General features: G+C 44.1%; 1 protein-coding gene across 1 annotated transcript in view; it reads right to left on the bottom strand.

Moving 5' to 3' along the window:
* CMYA5 (cardiomyopathy associated 5) overlaps positions 1-20,895 on the bottom strand; it is a 50,081-nt gene extending 29,186 nt beyond the window's left edge. Inside the window, exons 1-2 of the mRNA XM_014964938.1 lie at positions 20,643-20,895; positions 1,496-13,256 (exon numbers count right to left, since the gene is read on the bottom strand). Coding sequence (XP_014820424.1) covers positions 1,496-13,256; positions 20,643-20,797 — 11,916 coding nt within the window. The 5' untranslated portion in view covers positions 20,798-20,895. The remainder of the gene's footprint in view (positions 1-1,495; positions 13,257-20,642) is intronic.
* Positions 20,896-20,939: the final 44 nt, after the last annotated feature.

The following is a 20,939-nucleotide window of genomic DNA, read 5'->3' as shown; positions in this document are numbered from 1 at the left end:
TGCTTGTCAAGATAACCTATAAAATCTGACAGATGCCATCCATAGCTCATTTACTGTGAAGCTATGTTCCTACAGTTAAAACTCAGGTGATTGAGCACTTCGCCGTCTTAGCGTGTTTCTCAGTAGTTACACAGAAGTAACAAGAAACATACAAATGCCATCTCAGAGTAACCTGAGCCCGGAGTGCTAGAAATCATGTGAAGCCAAGCCTGTGTTGTGGCCAGATTTAATACTGGCTTCATGTCTGTGCTTCACAGCCAGCCAGTGATATCATGGGACGTTTATTCGTGGCTTAATTTGACTCACTGCAATGCAGGTACATTCGAGGGATGATTGGGGTCTGTGACTTTATTACTTACTGGTGTCTAATTATCACTTGTAAGTCAAGCATGAATGGCCATGTATAAAAAACAACTCTGCTGTCGTACATCTGCACACCATAGAGATAGTTTGTAAATACTGATATTTGAAACTGCCACATTAATTCTTACTACTTTTAATTTCTCTTCCTTGCATATGAGTTAACATAAAGATAACATGAATACCAGAGATACAGGCCTTCTGGAATTTTAATGAAATTACACAAAATCTCTATTACTGTCAACCCAACATGTGCCAGGAAAGAGACCTCATCTTTCAGATACTGAAGTGAGATTAAATAGGTGGTAACCAAGAAAGGAACACCTGCATACCTGTACATGAACAAATCTGATATGGAAAAAGTGAGAGATTACATCTTAATGTGAGAGATTACATGCAACTCAATGAAGAAGAGCTTCCAGAGAAACGAAAGCACTTTCACTAGTATTGATAGCAAAGGACTAGCCTAGTGAAATGGAAAGCGTTTTTCTCTGCCCTTTAGAGCTGTATAGCTTAGAGATAGTGGGAAGAAGTAGGACTTGCTAAACTCTTACCTGCGCTACAGCTAAACCACTATTGGCACAGAAGGACATGAACTGAACAGAAAATGAGGATGCGGTTTCAACAAAACTGCAGTGTAAACTGTGTAACTCATCTAACATCACCGAGCAACCAACACACGTAAATAGGACAGGGAACACCTTGTGATGATACTGATTCCTACATATGGAGATTTCTGTACCTTTTCAAGTGAAATGAGTTGCTGTTACTAAAATTTTCTTTTTATAGAAACAACCCTCTTCCCATTTCTCCCCCTACATATATGAACCAGAACAAACCTACGCAGGTAAGAAGGCTTAAAGATGGAAAGTCTGGTAACAGTTACATATAAACAGGGTCATTCAAACTTCTGAACAAATAAAAATACCAGCTGAGCAACCTAGGACTCTAGAGAATACCTTAATAAGATAATCTCCCTTCAAGATCTCCAACAGGTGTTTAGGAATAGTTTCTATTTTATTATTACTGTGACTTAGCCTCTGGACTGTTCTCTGAAGCCTCTCCCCGGACAACACAGGAGTTCTGGGGAAATTACCCTTAGCATCTCCCCACCCTCACCCAAATTAATTCTTACCTTCATCTTGGCTGCAGCATCATCTAGTGTTGTCACTTCATGGTCTTTATGTTCTCCAAAAAGCTTGTCAATAGCAGATATTGGGCATTTGCAGTGGTAACAGTAGGTGTCTGTTTGTGCCTTCTTTAGCTCTCTTTGTGGGCTCTCAACTTGAGGAATGTTTGTTGCAGATTTTTCAGGATACATCACCACAAAGCCTGAATCTTCAAGCTCAACAGGTGTTCTTTGCTCTGGCTCATTAACAAATTCATAACTATCACCAGCATGCTCAAAAGAGTCTCTGTCTTCAAATAATAGCTCCTCATGTGTGAATTGAGATGATATTTCATCTTGCAAAAGTTCTTCTTGTGTAATCACATCATAGTCCATTGACTCAGCAAGATCTTCATAAACATCAGGTTGTTGCTCCTCTCCTTGCAAGTGGGGCTTATCTGTTTGCTGAAGGGTAGGGACACTAGAAAGATTTTCCTGAGTAAACTGATCATCTTCACTGTCTTCAACAGGAGTCCTGACATATGGGACATACTTTTCCATTTGAGGAACTGCTGCCACGTCATGCTGTTCCTCCTGCTTATTACCAGCTTCTTGATACGCAGCTCCCTGATAATCTGCTAGTTGACTATACGCTTGATGACTTGATTGCTCTGGCAACTCCTCGGTTGTTTCTACAGGTATGTTTTCTTCTTCTCTTTGTTCAGTCATATCAGCCCTTGCACCTGAAAGAATTACTTTGCTTCCAAAAGGAATGGCATGCGTTGGTTTACAAATTGTTGCTTGAATGTCACTGTCAACCTGGACTTTCTCTCTCTCCACAACACCCCTTTCTGTCAGAACCTCAGTCCTGACACGTTGAACATCACCAGGCCCCTGCTTGTGTTTGTCCTCTGAAATCTGAACTGAAATTCCTCCACTAAAGGACTCATCTTCTGGTATCTGATCCTTTTGAGGCCCTATGGCCTTACTTGGAATTTCATCTTTCAGAATGTATTTTTCAAAATATATTCCCGTTCCATCGTCTGTGTCTGAATTTCTACTAGGGAAAGACGCATTAGAATTACCACTTTCCTCATCAGAGGGAGTCTCGTCCTTTGTCTTTTCTCCTACTGCTTCTGCATAGAGATCCTTGTATAAAAATGACAGAGCAGGTGGCTCCTCTAGAAGTTCTGGATTAACTGCAGCAACAGTGGTAGGAAACAACAGAGATCGTTCTAGCACTCCTTCTTCTGAATCAAAGAGTGGGGTCCCTGGGGACTTTCGTTCATCTTCTACATTTGTAACCTTTTTACTGCTCATATCAATTGATTTCTGCAGAGGTAAAGGATTTGGAGTATCTACATAGGACTGCATTTTGCTTTCTCCTTTCAAAGTACCATAAAAGACTTCATCCAGATCCTCAAGTAAGGAAAACTCCTCTTCCAAAGTATCTACCTCAGTGCTTTCTTTAGAAGTCGTGACTTCTTCCACAGGTTCATTGGGATCTTCTGCCACAGGAAACAATGAACTTGGTCTTTCAAAATGTGGCTTAATTGGGGATTTATCATCAATCAATGTATATTTTTCAAAATAATCCATATCAGCCAGACCATTATTAGTATCTGTATTATTATTGTTTTCTGGCAACATGGGATTTTCTTCTTGTGTTTCTCCAGTTTCTTCAACACCATCATTTTTGACCAATTCTTTTAGTTCATGGCTTGCAGGCTTTCCTAACACTGAGCTTTCTGAAATTTCTGTGGTTGTCCCAGAAGCTAGGGCTCTATGGCCATCATCAGCTAATTTTCTTTTAAAAGAAGGATTTGTTTCCAAGTATTCTAGTTTATCTGGCATGTGTTCACTTTCTTCCTGATCCACAGAAGAAATACGTGTAGGAGCATGAATATTGAGTATTTCATAACCTTCTGAAATTATATTGAATAGATCTTTTTGTTCAGTGGTCTCTGGAACATCCTGTCTGTCTTCTACAGTGCTCACATGTTCCATTTCTTTCTCTCCTTTCAAGTAATGTTCAGGCATTTCAGATACTTTCTCTACCTCAATATGTTGCATTACTTCCATTTTTGTAGTGTTTCCCATGCTAGTTTCATGGTCTGGAACTTTGTCTAGATCTGGTTTATCTCCTACCAGAGATGGCAAACCATATCTTTGCATTTTGTGACTAGTGTCTGAGGACATTCTATGGGAAATTTCACTTGATGCTGAATCAGAAACTCTAAACATATGTTCTTTACTCTCTGTAGCACCATGAACTGTAAATTCTGTGCAGCTTCCAGCTGGGGATTTTTTTGATCCAAAATTGGAAGCTTCATTTGGAGAAAGATTAATCCCTTGCCTGTCTACTCCTGCAGCTCTTACTGGACTAATTGAGCGAGCTTTCACCTCTTCTACCAGCCAGGTAGCTAGCCCAAAAGATGGAATATCTGGATTTTGCTTTTCATCAGAACTAGAGCTAAGGGACTTGATGTCCACTGAAGAAGGGCTGCCATGTTCACCAGAATACTGCTGAGTTTTGTCTGTCACAGTTTCATAAACAAGATCTGATGAAACAGCTCCCAGATGCTCTAAGGATGTTTGCTTTTGGTCTGCCAAATATCGTTGCATTTCACGTCTATCTTCTCCTTCAGTATAACTGCCTGAAACTACATTAGATTCCTTTCCAAGCATGCCTACTACATCAGATAAAGATGATGGAATATTTTGTTTCTCTTCATTGTCAGTGAAAGCCACTGACACTGACTTTTCAGGTAATGTATGAAAAGGTACAAATGAATCTGATGACACTGCTTGCCGGTCTGCTACAGCAGTCACCTTCGACTCTGTGGTCACCAACCTTGGCAATATCTGCACATCCGGTTGCATTTCTTGCTTACCCTGCTCAGCAGTGAATTTGAGGGGACTTCTTAGCTGCTCTGATAACAAATATTTTGTGTCCACCAAATGATCTTGAGATTCTTGCTTGTCTTGGTCTTGTGTGTGCTTTAGAGACGTATTCTCCGACTGCACTGTCTTCAAGTTTGCTGGTTTAGGTGAACAGAGCTGAATTTGTTGCAATTCTTTTCCATCATGTGGTGGAATTACATGTTTACGCTCAGGTTGTGCAGACTGGGGAATAAGTGGCCACATGCTTTCCTTTTCTTGCTCAGCAGGGGACCATGTGGGAACCAAATACTCAGAAGTTGGTTTTGAATGAGGTGGAATTTCCTGATGATATGTTTCATCAGCTGAATAAAATGGAACTGAAGGCTCAGACTCCAGTTTTGAAGGTACAGTTAAATAACCTTGACTTTCCAGAGTTTCTGCTTTATCTGTAGAATATGATAAATTTAATTGTTCAGATTCTGATTGCGCAACTGTGTGGAAGTAATGTGGAGTAAGCTCTCTCTCTGTTTCAGGTAAAATTACATGTTCAGCCTCTGACTGTGCAGCCACAGGAAAATGTAGAATATTTTCTGTATTCTCTGCTTTGCTTCTTGCAAAGACAAAACCTGACTCAGGCTGGGCAGTTTCTGACTCCTCTGTTTTACAGTGGGTGTCAGATAAATCTAAGTGCTTGGGGGACAGGCCTCCAGCTACAGGTGAAGTCTTAGGTCTTCCTTCTGGTTGTGTTTCAGAGACAGAATGTGAAACACTCAAAGGTACAGACACTGTTTGTTCAGTAAGAGATGAATACAGGTGATTTTTTTTGCTCTCTGCTTTCTCAGTGGAGATGGATGAATCTTGTTCTGTTTCCAGCTGAGCAGTTAGAGATGAAGTAGTCCTGGGGTCTCGTTTCTCTGAATGTCCTGCTCTCAGAGGGGCCATTTCATCTTTTCCTGCTTTGTCAGTAGAACTTAATAAATCTGACTGTTCAAAGCCTGGTTGTACAGTTCCCTGAATCTCAGTCCTGCCAAATGCATGTGATACAGAAGGTGAAGGTGCTTCTGGCTGCTTTGTTTCCACAACAGCATACGGCAAATCAAGGCACGGCAGTTCATGTTGCGCCCTATCCCTCTGCTCCCTTTCACCCACGAAACGTGAAGTCTCTGGATGCTCTGGCTGGGCAGTCTGTGGTTGCTCTGCTTTGCCACAGGAGTACAGTAAATCTGGTGGTTTCATTCCACAAGGCTCTGCTTTGCCAAGAGAATATGACCAATCTGGATATTTTGATTTTCGTTGTTCTGATTGCAACTGCTCTGCCTTTCCTGTGGAATACGAAAAATCAGAAGGCACTTGTGCAGCTTCCTGCTTTTCTCTTTTGCCAAGCAACTGTGATAAACCTGGTTGCACTAAATCTAACTGTGAAGCTGGTTTCTGGTTTTCTTCACCAAGTGAGTACAAAAATTCAGGCTGGGCCATTCGCTTTTCCTCTAGTTTGCCAGAGGACTCTGGCTGTTGTAGTATTTCTGGAGTAGGTTTTGAGTACGCTGATTTTCCAGCTGGATAGGATAAATCCATTTCTTCCACCTCTGCTTGTTCAATTTCATGGTGCTCTTGTTGACTAATAGAATATGATAAATCTGGGTAGTTTGACTTGTGACGTGTAGCTTCCTCTTCTGCTTCCCCAGCAGAACAAGATAGCTGCGGACGTTGCAACTCTGGCAATACTATTTCTTTTTCTCTTTTGCTGGAAGAATACAACAAACCTATATGTTCCAGTTCACCTTGCACAGTTTGCACTTCATCTGCTTTGCCAGGGGCGTGTGTTAAATCTCGTTGCCCCAAGTCCATTTGTGTTGCTTCTTCTGACGGTGTTTTGCAAGTGGGATATGATAAACCGGGAAGTTGCCGCTCTGGATATGCCAATCCTTGTTCCTCCATTCTTCCAATGGGATGGGGTGCTACAAGCTGCTCTGATTTCTGTTGTGTAGCTGGTGGCCGCTCTACTTTGTCACTGGAATATGACAAATCTGGATATGCAGCCTCTGCTTGTGCTGTTCCTTCCCATTCTGTTTTGCCAGTGAAATGCAGCATGTCCTGATCCTCTGCTTCCACTTGAACAGCTTGTGGTTGCTCTGTCTTCCCAGGGCAAGATGATAAATCTGTTTGCCCTAACCCAAGTCGTGTGGTTTCTTGTCGCTGTGTTTTATCAGTGGAATATGACAAATCTGAATGTTCCAACTCTTGTTTTGTCATTTCTTGTGGCTCTTTTTTGCCAGGGGAATACAAGAAGCCTGGGAATTCTGCTTCCAGTGGGGCCCTATTTGATTGCTCTGCTGTGCCACAAGAACTTGACAAGATTGGCTGTTCCAGTTTCAGTCGTACTGTTTCCTCTGGGTGTGACGTATAGCTTCCTCTCTCCTGTTTGACCTCCAATTCACTAACAGAAGAGGACAAATCAGGGGACAGTACTTTACCCATGGCATCCGAGACCTCTGGGTGTTCAGCCTCCTGTGGGGCAGCCCATGATGGCTTTGTTTGGACAAAAGAATGCAACAAATCATATTCTTGCAACTCTGCTTGTGTTGTTTCATGAGGTTCTGCTGTATCAACAGAGAATGACAAATCTGCATGTTCTGATTTTGCTTGGGAATTTTGCAATCCTGTTTTCCCCACAGACTGCTGCAGCTCAGGATGTTTTGCCTGCATCCCTGCACCTACCCATTGCTCTTTTTTGCTGAGAGATGATGAAAAATCACCTGGCTTTTCCTGCTCTGGTAGAATCTTTTCTTGTCGCTGTACTGTGCCAGCGGAATGTAATATATCCAAATCCAAATCCACTTCAGCCATTTGAGGTTGCCGTTTTTCACCAACTGAACATGATAAATCCATTAGTTCTGCCTCTGGTTGTACGATTTCATGGTGTTCCAATCTGCCAGCATATAAATCTGAACGGTTTGATTTCACATGTGCAGTTTCTTGTTCTGCCTCACTAACAGAGTAAGATAACTGTGAATGTCCTGATTCTGGCTGTGCTTTCTCTCCTTGTGCAGCTTTTGTTGAGGAATACAGGGAGCCTGACTGCTCCTCTTCAGCAGTTTGTGCTCGCTTTGTTTTGCCAGACCAAGATGATAGATCTTGTTTTCCTAACGCCAGTTGTGTAGTTTCTTGTGTCTGCATTTTATCAATGGAATATGATAAACCAGGATGCTTTGGCTCCATTTCTGTCATTTCTCTTTGCTCCTCTTTTCCACTATGAGATGATTCATCTGGAGCTCCTAGTTTCTCTTTTGTGGCTTGTGGATGCTCTGCTCTGCTGACAGGCTGTCCCTCAATAGGATGTCCCAAGGCTGTGTGCTCCATCCCTTGCTTCCCCACTTTGTCGGCCAAGTTTGTGTGGCCCTGCTCCAGCTGCGCAGGTGGGACTTGCTCTGTTTTGTCATGAACATCCAACCCCTGCTGGGTTGTTTCTTGCACTTTGTCAAGGGAATACGTGAGACCAGTGTGTTTGGATTTCAGCTGTGCAGTCTGCAGTTCTCCCACTTTGGAAGTGGAGTAAGGCAACATAGGATGTTCCTGCCCTGGTTCTGCCTTTTCTTCTTCTTCTGACATATCCACAGAGTAGGCCAAATGTGGGGTTTCCACTTCTGGATGAACTGTTGTCTCTTCTGCTTTTCCAAAGGGGTAAGTTAAACCTGTCTGTTCCGATTCTTGTCGTTGCACCTCTGTGTTGTCCAGAGGATGTATCACACCAGTGTCCCCTGCCTCTGGTGGGGCAATTTTATCATCTGGCCTGTCAATGGAAAGTGATAAATCTGATTGTCCCAAGTCTTCCTGGGCATGTTTTAATTGCTCTGTGTTACCAGGAAACTGTGATAACTTTTCTTGCTCTAACTGCTGTTTTGTGGTGTGCTGCTGTTTTTCTCTGTCAACAGAAATTTTTCTGTGTTTCTGATCCAACACTACTACTTCTTGTTGGTTTGTCTCATCAGTGCACTGTGACAGATCAGAATGCTTCATTTCCCTTGGTGCAATTTCCGTCTCATTTTCTTTGCCAAGGGAATACGTCAAATTTGGATATTTTGACTCTATTTGTGCAGTTGCTGGAGAAGCTCTTTTTCTGGCCATTTTTGGCAATTCTTGATATTTTGACTCAAACTCTTGAGCTGCTTGTTCTTTGGCTTTACCGAAGGAAAATGATAAATCTGGATACTTTGAATCCAATTGGGAAGTCTCTTCCTGGGTTTTTTGGCCATCAGAACTTGTCAAATTTGAGTATTGAGATTCCACTTCCATACTTTCATCTTGCGCTGCTCCACCCAGGTTTTCTGGTGAATCCAAATGTTCTGATTTTCCTTGTGTTTCTTCCATGGACCATGAGTGCTCTGGATGTCCTGACTCCTGCTCTACGGTGTCGCCTTGTTTTGCTTCACCACTGTCACATGAAAAATCTGGATGTTCCATTACCAGTGGTGCAGTTTCTTGTTGCTTCAAACGAAATGGTAGGGTTGGATGTTTCAACTTTTTTGGTTGTTCAGCTTCATGAAAGGAATGTGACAAATCTGGATATTCTGAACTCACTTCCATTTCTAGTGGAGCTTCTTTACTGGAAGATTGCAAAAATGTTTGCCCTACCTCTGTATGTACAATTTCTTGTTGCTCTGTTTTGCCAGTAAAACTTGAAAGAGATGGTTGCTCTGATTTGTATTGCGTCATTTCTTCCTGCATTTCTGTACTTAAATAGAATGGCTGTTCTGAGTGTGCTGGCTCTGTTTGCATTTCTTCTTGCATTTCTTCACTGAGAGAATAAGACAGAGATGGATGCACTATCTCTGGTTGAGCTGTTCCTTGTTGTGCCAAACTAATCTGGTCTATGACCTGGGGCTCTTCTTTCCCCAAGGATTCTGACAAATCTGAGTACTCCATTTCCATTTCCATAGCTTTTTGTTGGGCTGTTTCCTGCTGTTCCAGCTCTCTTTGTACTGTATCTTGTTGTTCCATTCTACCAAAGGAATATGATGTGTCTGGCTGGACCACACTGAGCGGTGGTGTTTCCTGTTGCTGACTACCAGCAGTGGAACAGGAGGGAAGTGACTGCTCCTGCTCCATTTGTGCCATTTCCCAGGGCTTTGCTGTGTTGATCAAATGTGAGGACCCCAAAGACTCTGACTGCACTCCTTCTAGCATTACTTCTCTGGTGCTAAATGAGAAATCCCTATTTTCTGAATCTAGTTGTACATTTTGATGTTGCTCTGCTTCACTAACACCACATGATGACTCTGGACCTTCTAAGTCTCTTTGTACAGCTTCTTGTGCTGTTTCTCCCTGGGCATATGGCGAATCTGCTTGTTCCAACTTTGGTTGCAATATTTCTTGTTGTTCTGTTTTGCTGCTAGAATATGATGTCTCTGGCTGTTCTGCCCTCAGCTGTGAGGTTTTATGTTGCTGTTCTTTTCCAGTAGAATATGACAAAAGTGGATGCTCTGACTGCAATTGAGTAGTTTCTTCTTGCACTCTTTTGGCATGGGAATACAGCTTACCTCCAGGTTGTGAATCTTGCTGTATAGGCTGCGGCTGTTCTCCTTTGTTACCAAAATATGACATGAGAGAATTATCCAAATCTGCTTGCGCCAGTTCTTGCTGCCTTGTTGTATTTGTGGAATATGGTAAATCTGAACGTGCTGTTTCCAGATACCCAGTTTGCTGTGTCTTCGCTCTTCTGGTGGAATCAAATGTATCTGGATGTACCGATTGGAGTTCTCTAGTATTTTCTTTCTCTACTTCTTCCATCAAACATGATAAATCTGAAGGTACCACCGCAAGTTGTGCTGCTTCTTCTTGCTCTGCTTCTTCTTGCTCTGCTTCTTCAGGGGAGTAAGACTCTGGCTGTTCCAAAGGAACAAATTTTTGGTTTTCTGTTTCTTCCCTGTGAAATAAAAACTCCTGATGTTCCAGCTGTGCACTCTCTGATTCTCCTATTTCTTCTCTGGAATATGAGAAATCTGGCTGCTCTGTCTCCAGCTCTGCACTTTCTGGTTCCTCCATTTCTTCTCTGGAAAAAGAAAAGTCTGGATGCTCTATCTCCAGCTGCGCACTTTCTGATTCTTCTGTTTCTTCCTTAGAAAAAGTTTCACGATGCTCTTTCTCCAGTTGTGTACTCTCTGATTCCTCTGGTTCTTCCATGGAATATGAGATATCTGGCTGCTCTGTCTCCAGTTGAGCACTCTCCAATTCTTTGGTTTCTTCCTTGAAATGTGAGAAATCTAGATGCTCTGCCTCCAGCTGTGCACTTTCTGGTTCCTCCACTTCTTCCCTAGAAAGAGAAAAGTCTGGCTGCTCTGTCTCCAGCTGCGCACTCTCTGATTCTACTAATTCTTCTCTGGAATATGAGAAATCTGGGTGCTCTGTCTTTAGTTCTACACTTTCTGATTCTCCAATTTCTTTGCTGAAATATGAGAAATCTGGATGTTCTGTCTCCAGCATTGCACTTTCTGATTCCTCCATTGTTTCCCTGGAAAAAGAAAAGTCTGGATACTCCACCTCCAGCTGTGCACTCTCTGATTCTTCTGTTTCTTCCATGGAATACGAGAAATCTGGATGCTCTGTCTCCAGTTTGGCACTCTCCGACTTCTCTGTTTCTTTTGTGGAAAAAAACAATTCCGGATATTCTGTCTCCAGTTTTTCACTTTCCAATTCCCCTGTTTCTACCCTTGAATATGAGAAATCTGGATGCTTGGTCTCTATTTGTGCACCCTCCAATGCCTCCATTTCTTCCCTGGCATATGAGAAATCTGGCTGTTCTGCCTCCAGCTCTGCACTTTCTGGTTCCTCCATTTCTTCCCTGGAAAAAGAAAAGTCTGGATGCTCCATCTCCATCTGTGCACCCTCCAATTCCTCTGTTTCTTCCCTGGAAAATGAGAAGTCCGGATGCTCTGTCTCCATCTGTGTTCTCTCTGTTTCCTCAATTTCTTTACTGGAATATGAGAAGTCTGGATGCTCCATCTCCATCTGCGCACTCTCTGCTTGCTTGGTTTTTTCACTGGAAAAATCAGGGTGGTCCAAGTCTACTGCTTTATTTATAGCTGAAGTTTCCTGAGTTTCTTTTGTTTCTGTGTGAACAGGATATGAAATGCCAAAATATTTAGAATCTATCTTTTCTGGAATAGGGGCATTTAGCTGAATTCCTTGCTCCTCTGTTTCCTGAAGGGAGGAGGAAAAGTCTTGTTCAGCCTTTGTTTGCTTCTCTAAGTGAACATTTTGGGTTTCTGGTGGTGGGATCTTTCGACCCTCTGTTTCTTCAGCAGAATACAATAGACCTGAAGGCTCATTTTCTGACAGTGCACTTGTTGATGAATGATACTCAGTTTCTTCCTTTTCTGTTTCATCTACAGAATGTGGTGGAAGCACATGTTCAGACTCAGATTGTGCAGTTTCTGATGACTGGGGGATAACACCCTCCTGTCGTGCTTCAGATAGAGTGGAATATTTGGGTTTAGCTGATGGAGTACTAGGTAAGTAAGACTGAACTGCTGACTTCTGTGCTTCCTTCTCAGGATGTTCTGACAGGGATGCCATAGGCAAAATAGGTTGGGTACTTTGTCTATCTAATTCATTAACAAAATCTCCTGAAACAGACTGTGGTGCAGAATTGGGCTGAATTTCCTGCTCCTTCAGTTTGTCCAGATGATCCGATGCTGTCACCAGGGATTGGTCTGGTTTCTTGTTTGCATTTTTAGCTGAAGGAAGCAATACTTGTTTCTCCAATTTATCATCAGCCTCTGATGAAGCGGGGATTGTTTGCTCTGTTATTGATGTTTTGGCTGCAGGTGAATAACTTTGCTGCTTCCTGGCTTCTTCAGGAGGGCAGGACTTCAGTGGATGTCCTGACTCCTGATTTGGAGTCTGTGAAACAGATTGTCTGTCTTTTCTTTCTTGGTGTTGAAGAGTTTTTTCTGCATCAAAGCTTGAAAATCTGCTTGGTTTATCTTTCATTTTAATGGGTTTAATATTTTCAGATGAAACATCACCTTTACTAGTAAACTGTTTTTCAAGAGGTGTTGTTGGTGAAGAATAGCTTTGATTTGCCTGTGCTGTGGATTGTTGTCTTTGCTCCCTTCTTCTTCTCTCTGATGGTGTTTCAAGATTTCTACTTCTTGTTCTCTGGAAAGTTTTTGAACGTGCTGCTTCTGAAAGTGAACGGAACTTCTGCAATCTCTCTTTCACTGATGTTTCAAGTAACTGTTCAGAATCTCCTGAAACTGAGCTGCTTCTCTGGGTTCTGGTTTTCTCCAGTGTTTCAGGGGCTGGCCCAGTCCCTCCAAAAATTGAGTTGAACAGCTGGATTCTAGCTTGTACTGGTCCTCCAAGGATCGGCCCTACTTTTCTCAGCCTGCTCTCTCTAAATATTGATCTTATCGGAGCCCGTTTTACTGGCTCTTCTGTGATGTCTTCTAGATCTTCTTTGTCATCCAGCATTTCCTCATCTGTGTCTTGTGCTTCCACCTGTTCAACATTCAACACGGAGGCCTGAACATCTCCTAGGACAGTTCTTTGTTCTTGCCTCTGCATTCCAGATGAGTCACGTTTTTTATTGCCCTGGCCTCCCTTCAGACTTGTAGCCATCGGCACCCTATTCGAAGCTTTGCGCTTCCTCTTTCGAATAATCTTGCCTTCATCCATAATAAAGATGACTTTTCCTGGAGGAGAACCTACCGGTGAACTTTCCATACTGTAAAGATCAGAAGTTGTACTAGTTTCCGAGGCCCAGGGAGTAGAACATCTGCTAGAGCTGGTTTCCCAGGTTATCCCACTGTCTTCACTTTGAACTGTTACCATAGAAAAGGAAGGGTTATTCATGATGCATTGCAGCTTGGGTTTCACATCTTCGCTTTGGATAAGATCTTTTAAACTGAAAACAAAAAGAACAAAAGGGGGGGAAAAAAGCTGTAAAAATACTGCACCTGCATACATTTTGAAACAAGCATAACCAAGCATATTTAATCTAACAAATGTATTTTAGGTAAAGTTTTGTTAAGTTGCATGTTGCAAAGTTATGTCAATGAAGGGGAGGTGTTTAAATGCTCTTGACGATGCAGGAAAACCAGTCTTTGATCTGACCTTGTTTTGCCAGTGTGACATTGAGCTGATTCTGGGGCTAGTCTCCAGTGCATGGTTATCTCACAGTATAATTTAAACCTTGCATTAAACACTTAAAAGATACTGTCAGTGTTTTAATAGCACCCACACTTCCTTGCCCAAATGTAAATGATTATACAATGCTCAAAGGAGTAGGGGATCTATCTGCTAGTTTGTTACTGTCTTCTCATGTGTTTCATCCTCTAAGTGCTCTACATATTTAGCAAAGTAATTTAAAATACATTCAACAATAAAAATATACTGAGCCCTCCCTAGATGAAACAGCAACGTTTTATAAAACTAATTTTAAACCTCGTGATATGTAATTAGTACACTATCATACAATGCAATCAAATCTCTCTCTGTTTCAAAAAAAATAGCTGGAAAGACTTAGAAAAGAAACCCCAGTCTTAGAAATATGAGTGTAAAGAATAGCAAAAGCAACTAAAAGATGTAATTTTATTTTTAAAAAAAGCATCTTTAGGGTTGCAATAATTACTCCAAAAAAGCATAGAAGAGGTAAGCAAAACACTCAACCCCAATATTTTCTGAGAAGACAGTAGTTCATTTAGTGAAATTGCGTTAGTAGCTGATGGAAAGAAACGCAGTGTCTCCTGGCAAAGGCAGAGGATTCAGCAGAGCAGAAGTGCTGAAGTCTCTGTAACTCTCTTGGAAGGATGCAAACCTGTGGCCACACAAGGTCCAACTTTCACTGAGCAGAGGCAAGGCTGGCTTTCCACTTGATTAGGATAAAACACTTCTTCATCGAGAGTGAAGAAATCTGGCTCCTGACCATGGGATAGGAAAAGCAGAACCCATCTGACCAGCTGCCACAGGCTGCAACTCAGCACCACAAGGGTACCAGAGATGCCTGCAGGCTGCAGTGGCAGGGGGACACCCCTGAGGAGCAGTCAGCATTGCTCCACAGGGTGCCAAGCAGAGGTCTTCGAAGGAGGAGAAGAGGAAATCCTGAGGACACTCATAATTGCTACATCAAGGGAACTCTCTGAACAATAAGGCAGTTGTAAAGGGAACTCAGCAAAACATCTCATTACCTATCAGAAACAAAGAGGTAGTCCTGATACTGGCAGTGCTGGCCTTACCTTTCCATGAATTTGCTCTCCAGAGCACAGAACAAGAAGGCTGCCCTGGGTTGCCCCATGCTGAGGTCTATACAGATGGATGCATAGAACATCTCAGCTTTGATGGCCTTAGTGCTAACTGAAGACTGAAGTCACTCTGTGGGACAACAGCCTGACCAGGCAGCAGTGGGACAACACGATATCAAAGTCCAGTGACAGAGCTTAAAGCCAGTTGTGGTGTCCCATTTTAGCCAAAAAAAAACAACCCCAAACCAGTCCTCAAACAGATACAAATTCCAGGGTGTACAGTTGATCATCTGCCTTGGTGTAGTGTACTCTAGCAGGGCTAGCTCCGTAAGGTTGGAGGAAGAGGCAAAGCAAACTGATCTACACTAACTTTGCTGCTAGCTTCTCCTTTGCCAGTTTCATGGCTTGGCATTAGGTTGATTTGGGCATGGCAAAATGAAATGAAATGAAATGAAATGAAATGAAATGAAAATCAATAGCAATAATACTAAGGAAGCTTTCAGGTCTTATTTCAGTCCACCATAACAGATGACTAATATTTTTTTTAGATTTTTCAGCTTCTAAATTACCCTCATATATTTTAAACCTATTTTTCTTCACTACTTGGTGTTATTAAATAAAACCCCATGCAAAACAGAGCAGCACTCCCACACCTCCTCAGCTGCTGGACCAGTTGTCTTCAGACACACTGAGCAAGGTCTGTCCACCCGTGCTGCGCTGCCACCACCACAGAGAAGTACAGCCAGCCCGTTAGCTTTCTGTGTTCCTCCAGAGCCTCCCTCCCTCCCCCCCCCTCACATCAGGCCTTGTTGCTGTTCGCTGCAGAACACCTCGGAAGCTGAGAACAGCCCAGACAAAACGACCGAGGTGTCAAGCTGTGGCGACGAGACCTCTCAGCCCCTGGGGCCTCCTACTTGGACCCTGCAGGCACAGTGCAGGGGAGGTGGAAATTGGTACCAGCCAGCTTGCCTTCCCAGTTGAAGGAAATGTGTTATTTTTCCGTTTTTGCTCTGTGCATTCCTGTAGCTTCTTGCCTTCACCATGCTGCTCCTTTCCCCTGCCTCAGCCAGTACGTTCAGCAAGGTCTCTGCCTGTTGTGCCTCATTTCCTGGGGCTATAGCTCATCTCACTCCTTCTTCAGGGTGAGAGAGTAAGGAGCTACAGAAAGTCACTATTTTAAACTCAGCCTTTCACTTGCCAACCTCCTGCTCACTTCCTTCAGTGTCAGTGATGCCCCTCCTGGCAACGCAGTGGCTCATGCATCTGTCCAAATCCAAATGAGTAATTACGTATAAGCAGTGAGACTGCTGCTCTCACTGCCACAAAGCTGATTTTTATTAAGTGTAGCTGGGAGCCTGGAGCTGGGCAATTTTTTTCCACCCCCGACACTTGCAAACGCCTGGGAAGTGGCACAACCCACGGTGGGGCTGCTGGTCTCCTCTCCAGACGTCAGGTCACGGCATGGACATGTGGCATTGCTGGTCACAGCTTCGCCCACTGCTTGAGACACCGAGCACGTCTGCAGCCCCAGAGGCCTGCCTTGATCCTGCTTTCTGGATTCTGCACCATACACAGAATCATAGAATCATAGAATGGTCCAGGCCGGAAGGGACCTCCAAAGGCCATCTAGTCCGACCCCCCCACAGTCAGCAGGGACACCCCCAACTAGACCAGGTTGCCCAGGGCTTCATTGAGCCTCACTTTGAATATCTCCAGGGATGGGGCCTCAACCACCTCCCTGGGCAGCCTGTTCCAGTGCTCCACCACCCTCACACTAAAGAACTTTCTCCTAATCTCCAATCTAAATCTGCTCCCCTCCAGCTTAAAGCCATTGCCCCTCGTCCTGTCACTACAGGCCTTTGTAAACAGGCTCTCCCCAGCCTTCCTGTAGGCCCCCCTCAGGTACTGGAAGGCTGCTATTAGGTCTCCCCAGAGCCTCCTCTTCTCCAGGCTGAGGTGGTGGCAGGAACATGGGTATCAAACAAACTCCCCAGTCTGGCTGGGAGACCTCCTTTGCACAGTGGTTTAACCACTTTGTTGAGATCTAACAGGGAACTTCTCAAAGTCTGCGTGTTATTGTAGATCCAGTCGGCAATCTGGACCTTTGTCAAGTTAATGTCATCTAGAAGGCTGAAGAGAAACCAAACACATAGCGAGGTGTATTTTCCAGCCGCAGCTGCTGGTGGGGGCTGGGATGCAGGATGGGTTGACCAGCTGCACCAATGGCCCCACCTCGATGGTCCACCCCCTTCAGCTGCTCCCAGTGTCCAGTATCTGCCCCCAGTTCCCACTGCTCTCACCATCCCTACAGCCAGTGGTGGGTGAATGGCCCCGCCAGCCCCTTCTGCCCTGGCCACAGGCAGGCGTTGCTTCATCTGGGAAGCTACAATCACGCATCCTTTTTCCCCTGTCTTTCTTTCTTTGCTTTGGACAGAGTATGGCAGTCTTTTCCTTGGGAAGACAAATCCCCACCCTTCCCCTTCCCACCATCCCATATGGCTCTCCTGGATGCTGCAGCATCCCCCACGTGGTGGGCCCCTGCTCCGCTTTGCTTCCCCTCTCATTGTTTTCACCACTCATCCTAAGCTAGACCTGGATCTGAAGTCTCCACACTTCTGATCTTGTGGAAGGACAGCTCCATTTAAAAAAAAACAAACAACAAAACAATTTAAAAACATTTCCAGAACTCCAGGACTTTCTTCCCACTTACTGGTCTTAAATTATAACTAAATGAATAGGTAACATCAGACCCATTGCCCACGTTCCAGGCAAACAAGTTACCTGGAAACACATGTAGATTGGCTGCATTTTTATGTAAGCTCTGCACACTGACACGTCCAGACACCTTCCCACTGCAAAAGGAAACCATCTGGGAATGGTCCGAGGGACAGAACCATGTCAGAGCTGCTCACCCACCACCTAGTTGTTAGAGATTCAGGTATTCCAGTGGGTACATAAAACAGATAACCAGTAAACTATCTTCCTCTAGCTTGGCTTTAATCTTACCATTATCAAAACAAAAATGAAAATCTATTAACTTTATCCTGTTTGCCTTAAAAGACACAATACACACTTTCAAAATATTTTCCTTGTTTAGATGATTAATTCCACATGGAGATAGAAACAAAAGACATCTGCCACGATCTGTCTATCTCAGATAGTAAAATGTGCAAAGGCAAGAAAATAGTGCATGAACGCTCTGAAGATCAGTGGGTTATTTATGCTGACAAGGACATGATACCTTATCCCACCTTTATAATAAGTTCTGATGGCATGTGTTAGTCTCATTACTTGCATAAACACTTGTTTTAGGAAACCAAATTATTGAAAGATTACATCAAAAAGGGTAATGGAGATGTGAAGCCCACACTTTTCTGCTTTTTATGCGTACGCGTCAGGATTTTGGAGCAAGCCCTAAGCTCTGCTGCAGCTTTTGGGATTTTACTCCCTGCAGCTGCTGCAGGGGCACTGGTGGGGAAGCGGAGTGGGGCGGTGGGGCTTGGTGTCCCGGGGAAACACCAGGGCTCTTCTACTTCTGTCACACGAGCACTTGCTGACCTTGGGCCAGACATCTTGCTGCCTAACCCTCTTATAAAATAGGAATGAGGATATTTAGCATGCTTGCAACATGGAAATAAGACCCAACGGGGAATTTCCTACTGGTTGCAATGTTGCACAACCAGGTGCTGCTTAACTCCATGCAGAGGAGGAAGACAAAAGAAGCAGAGAGATTGGGTGTGTTAAAAATAAATCCATGACGGCAGGGCCCAGGGCAGGCTGTCTTCAGCCAAGTTTGCGTATTGGTTACAGCTCCCCCAAGCTACATTTTCAAAGCACAAAAAAAAAAAAAAAAAAAAAGAATAAAATTTGAAGCGATGAGCAAGTGAAAGGCAACAGCATCCCATGACTCCTCAGTTTTCCACCAAACCAAGGTATTTGCAGGAGAAAGATAAGAATACTGGAAATGAGAGCCACCTGTTCCACATAGCCTGGAAAGTCACAGCTCAAGTTGGAGTTAAAAGATCAACAAGTCATATTGAACTCCTGGTTGAGGTCCAGAAAGATTCACAGCAAGTATTCCGACAAAGACAACACATTAGCTGAAAATAACACTGCAGCCAGCAATTTTAAAAGAAAAAAAAAAAAAAAAAAAAAAAGGAAATCTGTTCTGCCACAGGGGCTTGAAAACCTGTTTGTCAACAAATAATTAGCTGACACTCTGAATAAGTACATCTCAGGGGCTCAGTCCAGCTGTTCTTGCTTATCCAGCACCTCCCAGGAGCTCCGTCCAGCCACTCAGCACAGGAGAAGGCCCTAAGCTCAACAACCATTCTGACATTTACTGCTACAAAATTTAAGCAATTGAAGAATCTGTTTTATTTAACTTTATTAAGCTATTGCTGAGAACTTGGTACAGTTACCATATCTGTGCCAGACCCCGAATTTAATATCTCCTTTAGCCTAATTAAACTAATCAAATGGATTTAAATATACTCCGTTACCACTGAGCACAGCTGTTAAAAAGCTCTCGGTTAAGAGTCTGACCTCTCACATGAGTAAGACGGTTGAGGATAGAGATGAACTCTACAATTCTTAATATAACGGAGAGCTAGAGGGAACGGTCGCTGTGATTTAATTAAGCAGTGAGGTGCAGTGCCCATGTCTGCGTTGCGGAGGCTGCCAGCCAGAAGCAAGACCCAGCTGCGGGGAGCTGCTAACAGGCATCCATGGAGAAGCAGTCCTCCCAGGGCGAGCAGTAAATGACTGCAAGGCTACATACTTTTTCCTCCCTTTAAGGGAAAAGGTAGCTTTTGCCAGTTGTGTTTTTCAATTTGGGTTTTATTATTAGCCATTTAACTGCAGAATACATTTAAAAAATACCCATTCAGCTGTGTTTTAGCTGTCTGCAGTGAGTAGCTCCACTCCACTGACTTCAGCTGGTTTTCTCCTGGGGTTGCACCCTTGTGCAAGCTGTATTTATCAGCACATAACCCCTCTCTCTGCCTCTACGGGCCTGACGAGGCCTCATCTCCCTGCGGAGAAAAGCAGCATTGCACACCGGGGGTTGTCCCACCAACTTCTTTGGGAAACCAGCTCTGTCTTCCCTCCTCAAGGAGGTTTTCCTTCAGTCCTGGGCTGTGTTTCCCTGTTTGACTCATGAAACTTCTTCCTACAGGTATCCACCCGAAACGCATTGGCTTTACTCAAGACAAGGGAGAAATCTTGCCACCCAATACGTTCCAGGGGGGGAGTCTTAGGTCTCTTTTGGGAAGGTCCAGCGCTGGCTGGGCAGGAGGAGCCCATCTGCGTGGGTCCTGTGCAGGACAGGGGACATGCTCTGGGCACCAGGCCACTATCCTGCTCCTTATTTACCTGACAGCAGGAACATGGTGTTAGGACAACAAGCTTTCTGTGCACAAGTTATTATGGAAGGAAAAAAAATATATCTAAAAAAAACCCTAAAAAAATTTGAAGTGATAAAATATTCCTCATTGCACACCAAAAGCCAACCACACAAATCACGACGGGCAGTGGCGAGCACTTACAGCAAGTTTTTCCTGTTTTAGAGGAAGAAGAGACTGAAGAGGGAGGGACAAGTGGGAAGGGAGAAAGGGCCACAAAAAGGAATGGATTCCAGTGTGCCATTATGATCTTCGACCATTTTTCTCGCTGACAGGCAAATCTGCAGCGCATTGCAGGCCGATATGTGACAAGGAGTCAGCCAGAGAGGGAGGAGCAGAGGGAGATGCCACTTGAGCTGGCACACCAGAGGATCTTTAAATAGAAAAGCTTCCAGGGAACTCAGGGCAAGCGCTCGCTGCACAAAACTTAATTACAGCCATACCCAACCAAAACACCCCATTAGCAGACACACACCCCCCTCCCCAACACACTCACACACACATTTTTTATCCGTGGCAATTAGGGAAGGGAAGGAGGAAAGGCACTAAAGCCAGCACAAGGCCCCTGTCCTGTTATCCCCAGGACTTGTGCTTTGGGATGAAGCTGCCAGCTGCCCCCGAGGCCACGTGTCCCTGGGGAGGCAGTACCTGTTAGTCAGCTCCTCTGCCTCCTCCGGGTCCACAGCCTCCTCCTCCTCCTCTTCTTCCTCTTCCTCCTCCTCTTCTTCCTCTTCTTCTTCATCCCCTACGAAGGAGGAGGTCTCAGAGGCCCGGTCGCACTCGGGGCGGCGGTACCCCTCCATGCCCTTCCCAGCTCAGGCCCTCGCCGGTGATTTTTACCCCCGACCCTGTCCTCCCCAGGGTTGCCTGAAGCAACTGTCATCCCCAGCAGCTCTCGCTTCTCCTGACTCAGGACAGTCTTTAAATAGAAGGCAGCGAAGTCAC

Source organism: Calidris pugnax, unplaced genomic scaffold (genome assembly GCF_001431845.1).
Source record: "Calidris pugnax isolate Ruff unplaced genomic scaffold, ASM143184v1 scaffold273, whole genome shotgun sequence".
Classification (NCBI taxonomy): Eukaryota; Metazoa; Chordata; class Aves; order Charadriiformes; family Scolopacidae; genus Calidris; species Calidris pugnax.
This window is presented reverse-complemented; position numbering and strand designations above follow the sequence as displayed.